General features: G+C 37.7%; 1 protein-coding gene across 1 annotated transcript in view; it reads right to left on the bottom strand.

Annotated features, from left to right (window-relative positions):
- The window catches only part of NKAIN2 (sodium/potassium transporting ATPase interacting 2), a 572,965-nt gene that overhangs the window by 303,800 nt on the left and 252,116 nt on the right, over positions 1–17,049 (bottom strand). The window contains exon 2 of the mRNA XM_056344570.1: positions 11,116–11,253. Within this exon, the coding sequence (XP_056200545.1) occupies positions 11,116–11,253 (138 nt within the window). The remainder of the gene's footprint in view (positions 1–11,115; positions 11,254–17,049) is intronic.

The raw sequence follows: 17,049 nt of genomic DNA on the forward strand, positions 1-17,049 counted from the left end.
GTACAAACATGCTCTTGCTCTTGGTATTTCTGACCATGGAGATATTTCAGAAAACGCTGACAAGATCTGAAAGAGGATTACTGAAAAAGTGACCATAACAAAGGATCTTTTTAGGAAGGTGTGCTTTGACAAACAGCAAGCATCCCTTAACCGAACTATTTAGTAAAATTCTGTAATGAAAATAATGGTAATGATACTGAATACTTACCACGGAAAGTGCTAAGGAGAATTCACATTGCTATTCATGGCACAGAAAGCATTTAATGAAAGTGCCCCAATGCAGTAATTACTATACCATAAAATACTAGTGCCTCATTTAGCATTGATTTCTCTGGCATAATGAAAATGAAATCATGACTGAAACCTGGAGTTAATTCAGGGTTGAGATGGATTCTACAGCACTGTAACAGTCTTAAGTCATGTTATGATTTATATCTTTACTGGGGTGTTGCCAAAAATGGTTCTGCAATACTCATTTTGAAGCTTTACTAGTGTTCTGTAAAGTTTTCTACTTTTATTCTGTACTTTTTTGTTTATCCTCATGGTCTTGGTCATGCACTTTGCTCCTCAAAGCTTTTTTTACTTCTATACACTCTTATGCTGTATTATAATTTTAGTGATTTTATTTTTTAGTTTAGTTAATCAGAAACACACTCTCACAGAGATGTTTATTTTAGTTAACCATCTACTAAGTAGCCATATGAGTGTGCTGTTTCTCCTTTGCTTTGTCTCCTTTTTAATTTGGGAGTCTCTGGGGATCCTAAACTATGATCAAGACTTTATTCCCCATTTTTCACCAAGATGAGGATTAGTGATAAATGTTCGTTTCTTGACATTTCCTGAGGCACAGTGACCACTAATATTGTAGTCACTATTATTTAATTATTCAGATATTATTATTTTTTAACAAACTCATCTGATTTACTTTCAACTTAAGGCAAACTTTTGATGTGACTAACTTTTAATCGACAACCCCAAGAATGAAATGAGTAAGCGTTGAGGAACTATTCTGTTAAAGTTTGGTCTGACTGAGCATATGCTTTATTTAGCTGTAGACAGAGCTTTCCATAATGATCACTTTGTAGGATGCTATTATCTCCTTGATTTTGTATAGTTTCTGCTTGCCGAATCTTTTTGATCTTTCTGACTGAAAATGTAATGGTGGCGTGATTATATTACTGTGACTTGAAACTACTAGATGAGTACCTCCACCTATTCCTTTCCCAAGTGTAAGAACTTCTTCATAAACATACATTTCCCAAATAAAATTGCTATTCTGTTCTCCCTGTTTAAGACACACACCCACTATATAATGCTTAATTTCTGGAATCCTACTATTTGGGAAAATTACTATTCTGTCAGCATTCTTTTTTATTGCTTGTCATTGAGACATCTTTCTTCTTTGTTCTGTTTTAATTTTTCCAGTGGGTATACATACATTTGTATTACGTCTGACATTTTAGCCATTACTTAAGTTTTTACTGACACAGATTTTTCTACTAACATGGAAATACAACCTCTGTGGTCACACATTTCTTGCTTTTGATTCGGCCTGTAAGTACTAAAATACAAATCAACCTGCATCATGGTATTTCCAACCTGACTGAAACCAATAAATCCTGGAAATTTTACACTGAGAACAGCATGGATAATGAAAAATGTTTCCTACAAGTACCATTTCCAACTTTAAGTGGATTTACTTCAGTCTTGTTCAGCTTGCCTTCTGGTTCACATTCAGCAAAAATTTTAGTAAATATAGTGACAGAATATCCTAAAAAAAGAATCATTCTGTTGCCGATATTAGTGATATTTGCAGAAAAGAAATTCTGTTTTTCCAAACACGTATATGCCAGAAATGCAAGTTTAAGAGGCTGGTCTTCTTCAAAAGATAAGTAGATATAATATTTATTTATTTATATAGATAACTATTTTTTTGCTTAATTTACAATTAAAATTACCAGAAATCTATGTTGAATATTAGCAATATTCTATTCAGTAACTGAATACACTGAAATACAGAACTGAATGCATAGATACGAACTACAGAATAAGCATTCACATTCATTATTATCCATGGCAAACTACTGAACCAAGGAACAAACTGAGGAATATCATTATGTGTGCTTGAACGACATGTTTGCAAACAAAACATCTTGCCAATGGCACATTTTGAAACAGAATCAGTATCCTGATTCAGTCTCCTGTGACAGCTAGCAGACAAAGCTGCCACTGAAACGTTCAAGGTCTTTATTTACTTAATTGTACTTATAGTATTATTGGGCATTAGCTCAAATGACTATGCAGAAGATTACTGCTTATGTCCCCAAATTATCATCTGCTCTGATAAATTGTGTATGGAAGTAGTTTGTGTGACTATGTGCCTCCTTCTATAAATAAATAACTACATTTTAGTTACAACTCAGTCAGTCATCACATAAGTACAATTAAGGTGAAGCACTGAATAGTTCGTCTCAGAATGGAGACAAAAGTACTTCCTAAGAAACCCCTTTATAGAGAGCAGTTCAGGTAGGAGTCTGCCTTCACAGACTTCAAGAAATCTGTGCCTTGCAGGCTGACCATAACGTACATTGACCATTCCATTTCATTTAATCCTCCTATATATTAAATGGGTTTATATATTTTTCCCCAGCAGCTATAATGAAAGCAGAAGTAAAATATATATTTAACAATTCATTAATTTCATAATTAATAATGCACTTTCTTATTTTAAATAACAAAAAGTATCTGGAAAATTAACTGGGTTAGGTCAATAAGATAAATTAATCTCAGAAGAACTCAGTTATTAAGAAATGTTAAGCAAAGGAATCCTTTTCTTTTACTTAAAATAACTGTTTCATCAGGGAAAAGAACTGAAAACAATTCCTCTTAAAAGATTCAGCAAAACAATCTCCTGAAATGTTTTCTCACCAAAAAATCTGCCCAAGAGTATATGGAACCTGTCTTTAAAATTCAAAAAAGTAGCTCAGGGAGCATGGCTCTAGAACTGCAGACTCCCTGCTGTTATTTACTTTATAGTTTTCTATGGCATGGGGAATGTTGTTTAATAGTATCCTGGTATGCACATATGACAGATGAACTGCTGCACACTTTCATGTACTGCTTAACACATTTAAAAAACCACGGAAGATACTAAATTGCAATATACACTGAAATACTCCAAAACAGGTCTGGTAAACTCAGGGCTAGATGTCCTATAAGGCATTAAGTAGATCCCACTAGGGGTGCTGAACGATTGACAATGTCTGGTCTTTAAAAAGACATAGATTAACTCAGTTATACTCTCTGGGGCCTAATAGTTTGGCAGACTGATGATGCTGCAAAAAGCTCAGACATAAGGTAATTGTTTCCTTTTCTTTTTTAATATATATCAGCAATTATGTGTTAAGTAATGTACCAGTAATAATCTATCCTTTTCTACCAGACTTCATGTGACCAGGTATTATGCTGTACAAGATTCTTTTTGCTCTTAAAGGTTGCAAATTTGCTTGGTGTCAAACTGAGATCCTTGTTCTTTTCTGCTAATATATTGTGGTCTGTACAAGGCTCCATCAATACCTAGCTCAGCCTAGTGTCACCAGCAGAATTTTGGGATTTTTGATCATGGCCTGCTGGCAACAGACAGGGTACGCCTGACTCAAGGCAGGAAAAGGATCTTTGCACAGGAGTTAGCAGGGCTCTTGCACAACTTGCACAACTGGGAGTGCTGCTATGGATGGCTATAAACTCTTCAGAAGAGACAGGCAAGGAAGGAGAGACAGTAGGGTAGACCTGTATGTTAAGGAGTGTTTTGATTCGAGCTTAATGATGGTGACAATAGGGTTTAGTGTTTGCTTATGGGTAAGGATCAGGGGGAATGCGATACAGTTTTCAATTCTTGGATGGGGGTCAACAGCACTGCTGCCTTGAACTTCTGGAGGGCAGACTTTGGCCTGTTTAGGAGACTGGTTGACAGAGTCCCTTGGGAGACAGTCCTGAAGAGCAAAGGGGTCCAGGAAGGCTGGACACTCTTCAAGAAGGAAATCTTAAAGGTGCAGGAGCAGGCTTTCCCCATGTGCCAAAAGGTGAGCTGTTAGGTAAGAAGGCTGACCTGGCTGAACAGAGAGATTTGGCTGGAACTCAGGAAATCAGGGAAAAAGGAAGAGTTTATGACCACTGAAAGAAGGGACAGGCAACTCTGGGAGGACTACAAGGATTTTCTGAGCTTATGCAGGGAGAAATTTAGAAGGGGCAAAGCTCAGCTAGAACTGAAACTGGCTACTGCCATAAAAAAGAATATAAAATGTTTCTCTGAATACATTAGCAACAAAAGGAGGGCTAAGGATAATTTCCATCCTTTATTAGATGCAGGGGGAAACATAATGACAAAGGATGAGGAAAAGGCTGAGATACTTAATGCCTTCTTTGTCTCAGCCTTTAGTAGTAAACCCAGTTGTTCTCTGGGGTACCCAGCTTCCTGAGCTGGAAGACAGGGACAGGAAGCAGACTGAAGCCCCCATAATCCAAGAGGAAATGGTCAGTGACCTGCTACACCATTAGACACACACTTGTCTATGGGGCTAGATGGGATCCACCCAAGGGTAATGAGGGAGCTGGCAGAAGTGCTCACTAAGACACTTTTGATCATTCATCAGCAGTCCTGGCTAACAGGGGACATTCCAGTTGATTGGAAGTTAGCAAATGTGGCACCCATCTACAAGAAGGGCAAGAAGGAAGATCCAGGAAACTACAGGCCTGTCAGCCTGACCTCACTGTGGGGAAAGGTCATGGAGCAGATCATCCTGAGAGCCATCAGGTGGCACATGCAAGACACCCAGGTGACGAGGCCCAGCCGACAGAGGTTTATGAAAGGCTTGACGAACCTGATCTCCTTCTGTGACAAGTTGACCTGACTAGTGGAGGAGGGAAAGGCTGTGGATGTTGTCTACCTAGACTTTAGTAAAGACTTTGATGTGGTTTCCCACAGTGTTCTCATGGAGAAACTGGCTGCTCATGGCTTGGGCAGATATACTTTATGCTGAGTAAAAAACTGTCTGGACAGATGACCCCAAAGAGTGGTGGTGAATGGAGTTATATCCAGCTGGCAACCAGTCACAAGTGGTGTTCCCCAGGGCTCAGTACTGGGGCCAGTTCTGTTTAGTGTCTTTATCAATCATTCAGATCAGGGGATTAAGCGCACCCTCAATAAATATGCAGATGACAGCAAGGTGGGGGGAAGAGTTCATCTGCTTGAAAGCAGGAAGGCTCTGCAGAGGGATCTGGACAGGCTGGACCGATGGGCCGAGGCTAGCTGTATGAGTTTCAACAAGGTTGAATGTCAGGTCCTACACCTGGGTTGCAACAACCCCATACAACGCTGCAGGCTTGGGGAAGAGTGGCTGGAAAGCTGCCTGGTGGAAAAGGACCTGGAGTCTTGGTCAACAGCTGGCTGAACCTAAGCCAGCAGTGTGCCCAGGTGGCCAAGAAGGCCAACAGCATCCTGGCTTGTGTCAGAAACAGTGTGGCTAGAAGGACTAAGGCAGTGATTGTCCCCCTGTACTTGGCACTGGTGAGGTTGCTTCTCAGATACTTTGTTCAGTCTTGGCCCCCTCACTGCAAGAGGGATGTAGATGTGCTGGAGTGTGTCCAGAGAAGGGCAAAGAAGCTGGTGAAGGGTCAGGAGCACAAGCATTATGAGGAGTGGCTGAGGAACTGGGGTTGTTTAGCCTGGAAAAAAGGATACTCAGGGAGACCTTATCGCTCTCTACAGCTGCCTGAAAAGAGGTTGTAGACAGGTGGGTGTTGGTCTCTTCTCCCAAGTAAAAAGCAATAGGCCAAAAGGAAATGGCCTCAAGTTGCACCAGGGGATGTTTAGCTTGGATATTAGGAAAAGTATCTTCACTTCAAAGGTTGCCAAACATTGGAACAGGCTGCCCAGGGAAGTGGTTGAGTCATCACCCCTGAAGGTATTTAAAAGATGTGTAGATGTTGTGCTTAGGGACATAGTTTAGTGGTGGCCTTGGCAGTCCTGGGTTAACAGTTGGACTTGATGATCTTAAACATCCTTTTAAACCTAAGTGATTTTATAATTCTATGATTCTATTATGTTCACTATAACTAGGGGGTGTTACTATTATGTTGAAAAGGAGGAAATACTAGAACAGAATAAATTAATCCCTGGAAAAATGCAAGTAACATTGATCGCTGCAGAATTTTGCTTCACACACAACCAAAGTCTACATGAACTGTACAATGAATAGGTCATTACAAGAAAACAATTTGTACAATCTCCTACTATCACAGTTCTGAAACAAGGTAATTCCTTCAGGATTAAAGGTTTTATTTTATTGGTATTGGATCTTCACTTTATACTTAAGGCAGGAGAGTTTATTCTTCAGTACAAATGCTTTTTCATGTTCTTATCACTCTTGCATTGTCTATAAGACTGAACAATAAAACAGACAGTACAAAATTTTTGTGTTTGTTGGGACTAATTCTAGAAGAAGTACATATAACAGGTCTGGAAGGTGCAAATAGGCATTGAAAATTACAATTGAATCTACCTCACAGACATGATTTTCGTCAAATTCTTATATTTCATAATTCACAGTTTTTCTCTATCTGTTCATGTCACTGTTAAGTTCCACTAGACATTCCTTTATATTTTTTCCGTGGCAGTAAAGAAACAAAGTACTTAATTTTGTAGTGCTACCTCTGTGGCAGTGAAGAACCATAAGGTGGGCTTGATTTTTCAGGTGGATTCCTCTGTTTGGAGGAAAGAATAACATTCAGTACAAATGGGACTTTTTGTCCTTGTATATTCTGAGAATGCTTTCTAAAAATTTTAAGACAATATTACAATGAGATTGCCAAGGTTCTTCTTAATGCAGGAACCAAAACCCATGAAGTCATCAGTGCCATTTCCTTACTCTTTTTATTTCATAGAATCATAGAATCACAGAATGGTTTGGTCAGAAGGCACCTTTAAAGTTCATCTAGTCCAACCCCTCTGCCATGTGCAGGGATATCTTTTACTAGATCAGGTTTCACAAAGCCTCATCCAACCTGACCTTGAATACTTCCAAGGATGGGGAATCCACAACTTCTCTGGGCAACCTGTTCCAGTGTCTTGCCATCCTCATTGTAAGAGTTTTCTTCCTTATGTTCAATTTAAACTTACCAACTCAGTTTAAACCTGTTGTCTATTGTTCTGTCACTACAGGCTCTGGTAAAAAGTCTTTCTCCATCTTTCTTGTAAATCCTTTATATATTGAAAGGCTGCAACAAGGTCTTCCTAGAGCCTTCAGTTCTCTAGGCTCAACAACCCTAACTCTCTCAGCCTTTACAGAAGAGGTGTTCCATCCCTCTAACTGTTTTCATGGCCCTCCTCTGGACCTGCTTTAACAGGTCCACGACATCCTTGTACTGTGGGACCTAGAGCTGGACAGAGTACTCCAGGTGGGGTCTCAGAAGAGTTGACTACTGGGGAAGAATCACCCACCTCAACCTGCTGGTCATACTTTTATGCAGCCCAGGATATGGTTGGCTTTTTGGGTTGCAGGCTCATGTCCATTGCTGGCTCATGTCCAACTTTTCATCCACCAGTACCCCCAAGTGCTTCTTTGCAGGGCTGCTCTCAAACCATTCATCCCTCAGTCTGTATTGATATCAGGGGTTGCCCTGACCGAGGTGCAGGTTTTTACATTTCACCTTATTGAACTTCACGAGGTTCATATGGCCCCACTCCTCAAGACTCTTCAGGTCCTTCTGGATGGCATTTCTTCCCTCCAGTGAATCACCTGCACTACTCAGCTGAGTGTCATCTACAAACTTGCTGAAGGTGCACTCAATCTCATTGTCTATGTTGTTGATGAAGGTATTAAATACTATTGGTCCCAGTACAGACCCCTAGGGGACACCACTCATTGCTGGCTTCCACTTGCACATTGAGCCACTGAGTATAATTTGGGATGTGTCCATCCAGCCACTCCCTTATCCATCTAACAATCCACCTGTCAAACCCATATCTCTCCAATTTAGCAGCCAGAATGTTGTGGGGGACCATATCAAAAGCCTTACAGAAGTCTAGATAGATTACATCCATAGGTCTTCCCTTGTCTAGTGATGCAGTTACTCCATTGCAGAAGGTCACTAAATTAGTCAGGTGACTAATAATGCATAGCAGTGAGGAATATATGATGGGCATATCAGCACAGCTGGAATCCCTCTGTAGCAGTAATAGGGAGAAACTGAGCCTCCAGGCAGAGCCCCAGCCAAGTGAATAAGATTGTTTATTTCCAGAACCCTTAATAATTATGCATTGGTATTACCTCTCAGGCATTTGCATTCAAGAATTATATGACAACAGTGCTAAAAAACATATTTACATCTGTCATTACACTGGCTAACCTTTGTTCCTACTGAAATCCTTATTCTCTGTTCCAGCATATTGCTGTTAAGCAGTCCTTTTATCGTTATTGTTTTCACTAAAATATGTCTTGCTTAATCATTATCTTTTTAAAAGACATCTTTAAAAGGACACTCATTTCCACCCTCAGAGAAGATGTTTCACCTCCTGCATCAATTGCTCATTTATTGGTTAATGGTTTAGGTTTACAGGCAAAAATGAATGTATTCTTGCCAAACCAATATTGAGATTAAACCCTCTGCTGATATTAAACTTCAATTTTCTGTCCTCTTTGTCCACCACAACTTCTGTATTCCATGTAATCTGAACTGTTTTCAAGACCTGAATCCACATAGCCACCCTTTCCCCTCACCCACTTCTAAACTTCACTGTGACTCTTGTGAGTTCAGGGACATACTTTCACTTGTGGTGTCCCATCTGTCTAAAACTTATTTCCTCTTCTCTCTAAAGCACTGAATCATTTCTTTAAATCTCACATTAAAACCTCCCTGCTCTCTTTAACCTATGATTCACAACCTCTGGAAAACATTTTTGTGATACCCTTTATGAAGTATGCAACAGTAAAAAGGAAATTTATTGTAGTCTTGTTGAAGCAAGCTATACTTGAGGTACTAATGTGATTGTGGATTAAGGGTCCTATAGAGTCCACTCAAGACAGATTGACCCTTGCAGAATCTATTGAAGTCTGAGTATTTACATCCACTTACCTGAAAACCTCATAGCTACACCCTTGCAGGCTTATAGGCTGTTGTCTTTCTTCTTGCCTTTGAACTTGACAACACAAAGTTTTACCCAGCTTCAACAAGGTGCCTATTCTGGGCCCAGTAAAATTGAATAAAAGGATGTAGTTCCCTTATCTCTCCCTCCAGTGACCAGTACCATTTTGCTCATCCTGATTTCAGATACTCTCCAAACAGAAATTAAAAAATCACAGCACTCCTTTGCTGATCCAACTAAAGAAGGATGAATGTTTCATCATTTCCATATCTAAGCAGTCTGTGATAGATGGCAGATTCAGGTGTCCATTATAAAACTTGAGCAATATAATTTGATTTTAGATTGGTTTGATCCAATTCAGTGAGAGGATGCAGGGAGGCAAAATCATAAAGCCAGATGGACTACACAGTGAGACTGAGGGGGAGCTCTAAGAAAAGATATGTGTGAAAATGAGTAGGATGGTGTGGCACAAACCATATCATCAAGAAACTCATGTGAATGGTATATATTTATAAGGGTGGTATTCCTCCCCATTCACAATGCACTCATCATTGTAGCAGGTAATTTTCTGTACTCCTCTTGAAAATGCCATTTAAATCTAGCTTTTTTGTTTAGCTCAGCTAAGCATTTTATGCTCGTGCTCATTTTTATGCCTTGGAATAGTCTTAGGATGGAACATTTAACTCTTTTTATTGAACTGACAATTGCTTGAATTTTATTCCCCACCCCCACCCAGCCTTTTGTACTGGTCAATGCACCAGAAGTGGTAGAAGAAAACTCCATATTCACCTGACCCCCAGAGTTGTGACTTGAAGGAAACACTGTAAATATTTAAGGCTTGCAATATATTTTTCAATGTTGATAATATATGCTTTGGACTATATTAAATTGTGCATGCATAAAGACACTATATACGTGGACACATTTTCTGCATATAGGAAATCACAGAGATAGAAACACAGGCACTAATGTTAATGTATTACTACTAGCATCACACCATGGCACAGAGGTACAAGCAAAACCTTTCTGTCTCCTGAGTGATTACTGGTATATGAGGGAACAGCATAAGAGGAAACAGACTTTGCAGAAGTGGGTACAGGGTCAGTGGAGTTATGTTCATTTGACATGAAAATATATTTGTGTACAGGCAAATTTTTTTGACTGCTGCCTGTCTTTGAAAAATATAATACAAGCTTTAACTGAATTAGCAGTTAATTTTGATAGAAATAGTTATGCAAATCTACTTCTAAAAGGTGTTCTGAACAATGGCTTTCAGAGTTATTCTGTCTTTATAGACCTACAAATGGGGAAAAAACAAACCCAGAGTATAAACCGAGAATTTCATTAATATTATATTGTACCAGTGAGTACAGCAATGCTGAGTCTGTGTATAAGGGGCAGCTGAATAAGGAAAAGAAATGGATAAAAATTGTAAGTCTTACTGTTATGCTGGAGCCCTCAGTCCATAACCTGCATTTCTTACCATTTTCTCATACTTAATTTTTACTTGGACTATAATTTCTAGGAGGGTTATATAAAACAGATAGGCACTCTAGCAATGATGGTTAATAACAATAATGAATAACTATAATAAATCTTGGATCTCTTGGGGAGGTCCAGTGTATCTAGGAAAGTTATGGCTAGCATTTATTCCAGCTCTAAATCCCTGTAATTCTGAGGATGATGTAACTCCTTAAACTGACTTCACTTCTTGAAAGTTCATATTGTCATGTCGTTTGTGATCACATTGACTTTCAACTTTTATAGGTTGTTACCACTTAATTATTGCAGGTGTCTCAAAATCATAATAAGTAAATGTAAAATATTACAGAAGAAAGTTAAACGAAGCTAAGATTATTATTTGATTATAAGCAATATAGTTTGGAATACTTTTTTTGTTTTTGATATTTTTGAGGTTTTTTTTTACATGCACATCAAAATAAGTAAGCAAAATAATAAAATTAAATACTCACTCCCGTAATGTAACGAGGTCTGTACTGGATGGTTCCAAATAAGCCAAGTATGACTATTATAATGTGTATAAAATTTGCCAGGATGGGTGCCCACTGATAACCAAGGAAGTCAAATATCTGTCTCTCGAGCACAGAAACCTATAATTAGAAAGGAAAAGCATAAATAGATTAGAACAGAACAGAAAACATCTACTAGGGCATTTCCCCTTCCCATACCCAAGATAATTGTCCCGAGTTAAAAAAAATACTTCAGTCAGCAGTAAAATGAAATGAGTTTGCAATGTTTCACCTTCTTGTTTTAATGAAAGCTGCATTTCTCACTGACAGTTTATTGAGTTATATTCCGTTAGCTAAAATATTCATGTGAGCAATTCTATGGAGATACTAAACTGTTCACTAGGATGGTATGTTTTCAGGAGAAGAAACACAAATCATTTTGTTGTATAGACCAGCAAATGTTATAATGTTCTAGAGTATAGGTGCTGAAAATAAGTGGCAGGCTTATGACACCTTCTCATCTACTTTGCTTCCATCACAATAGCATCCCCCAACCTAATTCTGTCTCTTTGCTTCCATTATTTCCCTACCTTTTGGTTTTTTCTCCTCCTATCCCCAGCTATCCTGTCAGTGGGCTTCTATCTGTAACCAAATGCATGCAACTTTTTGACCTAGTTCTACTGATAATGACAGATTCTAATAATACCGGGAGGTTTACCTCCTCCCACTGTCACAAACATCAGCTGAAGTATAAGCACTGAAGTATAAACCCAACTCTCCAGATACTTAATTTAAAAAAGTGAATTAAGGAACAATCTCATTTGTTGATGACTGTTTTCAAGCAATACCATACCAAGCAGATAGATCAGAAAGCAGAAAACTTGCATTTCTAACAGTATCATTAGAAATAGTTTCAGAATTTAGATAGTAGGTGTCTCTTAACTGGTGTTAGGATATTGTGTCAAAATACAGCACTGCACCCCAACCCACAGGCAGAATGGCACGTTTTGATGAAAATAATATTGATGTGAATGATAGAAGGCAATGTAATGGTGAAGTGAATTTAGACAGAAAGGGTAAGGAATTTCTTTGACATCAACGATTTCACTAACTGAAACGGTGAATAGATGAGTTTCATGGAAATGTGAATAATAAAAATATAATAAAAAGACAATAATAATAATAGTTATGACAACAGCAATGCCAACATCACACACACAAAACAGAGAAAGAAGAAACAGGCTGTTTCTTTGTAAATTTTCATTAAATGACAGGTGACTATTTACTCAGTTTATACTACACTGTGGATTAATTGAATTAGGTGTACCTGCCACACACTTCATTAATTTAAAAAATAATACATTTTGAGATCAAGTACTAAATGAGTAATTAACTACTGTTCATGACTGGTTTTGCATCATATAGCTATGGGAGATTTTTTTCAATTTTCATGCCACAGTCCATGGCCACAACAACACTTTCATTTTTAAATTAAGTAAGAAAATTTGCCATTAAAAAGACAGCCTACACTTACACCAGCACTGTGAACGTAAAGAGTGTTAATTATGTAGAACTAACTGGTATTTGTTGAAATTTAAGTTGGGATTGTTTTGAATTTGAAAGTTCAGGGGTTTATGTCAACCACTGATTTCCTCTCTGCTACAAAGATTCCTTTCACACAATGCATCCATCTTATAACCAGTCTTGGTATTTTGCCTACTATTTTATTTTATATATTTATTGATAGAAAGAGATTCTGGTCCTAAATCACCCAAGATCTTAATGAATTTATCTGAGCTATCCTACAATTCTCCCTAGCAAAGCAACATCATAGAAGAGCTCCCAGAATCCCAAGACATTACATTGTAATGGTGACAATGTGCTGAAGAAAGAAAAGGAAAGCCAAGCTGTATTAGGAACTTCATTAGGAACTCAGACTGCCTGTGCTTCCAAGTTTACCATTAAGAAATATTTCCTTTATTACTGACATAGTCATGTACATAAAAAAAGACCAACATGTGACATAAAGCAGTATTATGTAGGTCTGCGTGAAGTCTATTAGAGGTACCAGCAAAAGACCTGCTACACCTTAAGTGCTGTTAAACAGGTAACAAAGGGAAAATGCTTACTCTGAGCACAGAGCTCTGACTTTCATCAGCTGGACAAGGAGTAAATACAAATAGCAAAGCCGTAGCAAAAGGAGTCTAGACTGTACAAGCTTCTAGTATACTAACAGTAGGGATTCATTGTGCAAAAAAATACATGGGATGACACAAATCATTCAACCAGTAAGAAATCATACAGTTAAGTATGCCAATTTTAGAGGGAAATTGCAGCACGGTAGTTAATTACATTAAAAAGTAGAAAACCTAATATTCCTGCTACAGCTTAAGGTTAAAAGGAAACAGCGTATCATGCAGCAAGAACATTTCATTTTGTTTTGTTTTATTTTTGTTTTGGTGAAAGATGCAGTAGTTGCACCAAAACTTACTTATGGGGCTGTGCTGGATAAACGGTTACTTCTGTCCAAATCTTCACTTCCCACAGACCAATGTACTTTTTTTTTTTTTTTTTTTTTCTTTTTAATGACTAGCAATTTCTTCAGTACCAAGTAACCACTCCCTCATTTTTTGTGGCCAAGTTGAAACCTCTGGCAGGGGGACCTACCAGATAACATGGCACACAAAGCAGTGGGTAAAATATTGGCTGTGCAGCACAAGGAAACAAGTCTGCACCAGCTCTGTCCCTGTGTATCTACCTCACCTTTGCCACAGGCAGACTTGCTATTAGACTTTCTCCTGTCACTCCAAGGAATCAGCTGTGAGTGGGAACTGCTGGATATATGAAATAGCAGCATTCTGGTAGGCTGTGCAGAGATAAAATGCTGTGGAAATACAGCTGCTATTCCTTAGATCAGACTACCACAGCAAGGTGCATCACAGATTTATCAAATGGAAAATATAGGACAGAACTTGAACTTCATTCCCACTTCCTGAAGAGATGAAAGTGAAGAGAAAATAAAAACAATCCACAATCCCCCGTAAAAATAATATGGACTTTTTTCATGCAGTCACTAAGAAAAAAATAAAAAAATAAAAACATCTCATTGGGTCTGTGTTTCTAAAAAGGGGAAAAACAAAAAATAGGACAAAGTGCTGACAAAATCTATTAAAAACAGTATTATGTAGCTCCTCCTCTTCCACAGATGCCAGAGTCATAAGGGATTTCTTTACATAACAGGAGAAAAATATATACCTGTTTTTGAAAGATTTTCTTTCCCCTTTACTTCAAAAACTTAATTTTTTTTGATTAAACAACTGCACTTATTTCTCCAAATCATATCCACCAGCATCAAATGTTTAATGATGTTTCAAGGACATTACAGAGAGAAACGAAAGGGCTGACAAAGAATTATTAATCTTCAAAGTCTAGAAACAGATAAAGAACTGTCTGTGTTCTTTCTTCTTCTTCTGGAAAAAAGTTTAAAATGAGAATAGAAAAAAAATGGATGCTTTGGAAGAAAAAGAACACGAAGTTAAGAAAAGAGAAAATATGTTTTAGTTCAACTCTATTTTAATAATGTGGTGAACCTAAAATGTAAGGTTATGTGGCATCAGTTCTTAATGTTAGAAAATAGATGACTACCACATAACTGTCCTAGGCTTCCAAATAAGTAAAATATCATAGAAAGATTGTTTTATGTAAACACTGTAAAATTATAGATGAGTTAAGTGTAATTACAGTGAAGCATTTCTACTAATGCATATTTTTCCAGACTTCTGCTGTTTTAAAAATAAATACAAAATAAAAACAGCCTGTATACTATCAAGTTGGAATAGCTCAAGCTATTTCCAGATTCTTGTCAGATGTTGGTTGTTAATAGGTTAACAGTGTTACTGACCTTGAGGGATCTAAGAATTGAATTTCCAGAGGATAAAGAAAACCATTTTGAGATGATTCTTAAAGTATATGATTGGACTAAAATTTCAGACAGGAACCACAAAGGAGAAACCAGTCAAAAGATGATTTATAACACATACTCCAAAATGGAAAATGACAAAGTGCCTTTCCTCAGAAAGCTCCTTGAGAAGAAACTCAACCACGACTATTTCACAATGACATGGAATCAAAATTTGCATTTTTATAAAATAAAGTGCACACAGGCGTGCGCACACACAACCATGTACAACCCCCGCCAGCCAGGGCCCTTGGACACCCCGCAGGACACAGAGGCACTCAGTACACTGGAGCCTGGGGCAGGGTCACATCAACTGAGGGACTCACCAGCTCAGTCACAGCAGCAGGCTCTCAGTTCACTCCAAAGGAAGAGCATTAGCTTAAATCACAGTGAAGGAGAATTAAGCAACCATGGTTTATTTCATGGCTGGTACAGGCTAAGAATGAGCTATAGAAATTAAGCTCTAACCAGTAACTCATTAAGTCCCCTCAGCTCAATTGTGTTGCATCAAATTCCCACAGCTTCTAATAATTTGCTTGTGTTTTAAAGTTAGATATATAGTTTTTAAATTATGTTCAGTACTTGGTTCCATGGAATAGAAAGTTAAAGAAACCAATAAATGCAAGTATTTGGGGCCTGTGGCTTATAAAAGAATTCTAATGCTAAAGCCTACCTGCATCACAACAATACCTCCAGCAAACCCTCCCCCAGCACTTCAGTAATTTTGAGGCAGGAATCATATATTTATGCTACTACTTAGATTAATTTAATTTTTCATTAACATTTCAGATACTATCTTGAGATAGAGGGCCCAGTTACTCAACAACTTCTCCACAGTTACCCAGCAGAAAACCCAATCCTTTGAAAGTCAAATACATACAAAATACACCTAAGAATCTGCAAGGGTGCATGCACATATGAGTCAAGTCCTTTACTGCAAAACAGCAGGGAAAGAAAAAAAGGTTTGAATTCTTTTTGTAAGAACTAAAATGAAGTTCTGTAAAATACTGTAGATACAACGTTCTCAGCACAGCTAAAAAAAACCATCACAAGCACAGGTAATTCAAGTTAAAATCAAGAGGGAATTAGTTTACACTTGTCCATTGGTTCCTTAAAGGTATCACATATATAATACTAAGCCCCTGTCCTTAATCCGTTGGATGCTGCTGAGAGAAGGAATAGGCCTTCTCTGCAATTGATAAGAAGGTAATCATAGTTTTTACAAATCCTGTGTAGGACCACATCCCTGCATCATATCGTGTACAAGTAGATTTCTGCTGTGACCTACTGAGGACATCAGGACTCTCCGTGGGTACAGAGTGTATTCTAAGTCTCAGCTGATGCCTTTTCTAACTGAAAATAGTAATAATAAAAAATGGTAAATACAATCTTTCCACAGTAGGTTTTCTGTTATTTAGTAAAGAGAAGCAGAACTGTTATCTAAATGACACTTCAGTTATTATTACTCATGACATGAAAATAAGAAAGATTCTAGCCAAAGCTGAACTGGTGAAGCTGACAGTTGGTTTAAATAAAAATGATTTACTGTGCACTGAATATATCTTCAGGGTATTATATTCCCAATTTATAAACATTTATACTCTACCATACATACATGTGACTCAAACAATAACAAAATCAAAACCCTGTCTTCCAAGTACTTCCCTGAAAGAATCAGCTCCTGCGTGAGCAAGCAGAAAAAATGAGGAAATTGCTGGCAAAATGCTTGATCAACAAGTTCTGTTCTTGCAACATACTTTCTCCACAAATATTATGAAACACCAATATTGATGAAAGAGATAAATGATAGGGAAAAAAATGAAGTCCCTAATTTTAAAGTGAATTATTTGGTATTTTTAATATTGCTTCCTAAAACTATTTTTAGAATAACCTTATAGGAACCATATTGCTAGAATAATAATAAAAAACTGATTAAATAAGCCCTGCACTTAAGGTATGTAAAATTTTGAAACCTAGAG

This window comes from Falco biarmicus, chromosome 6 (genome assembly GCF_023638135.1).
Source record: "Falco biarmicus isolate bFalBia1 chromosome 6, bFalBia1.pri, whole genome shotgun sequence".
NCBI lineage: Eukaryota > Metazoa > Chordata > Aves > Falconiformes > Falconidae > Falco > Falco biarmicus.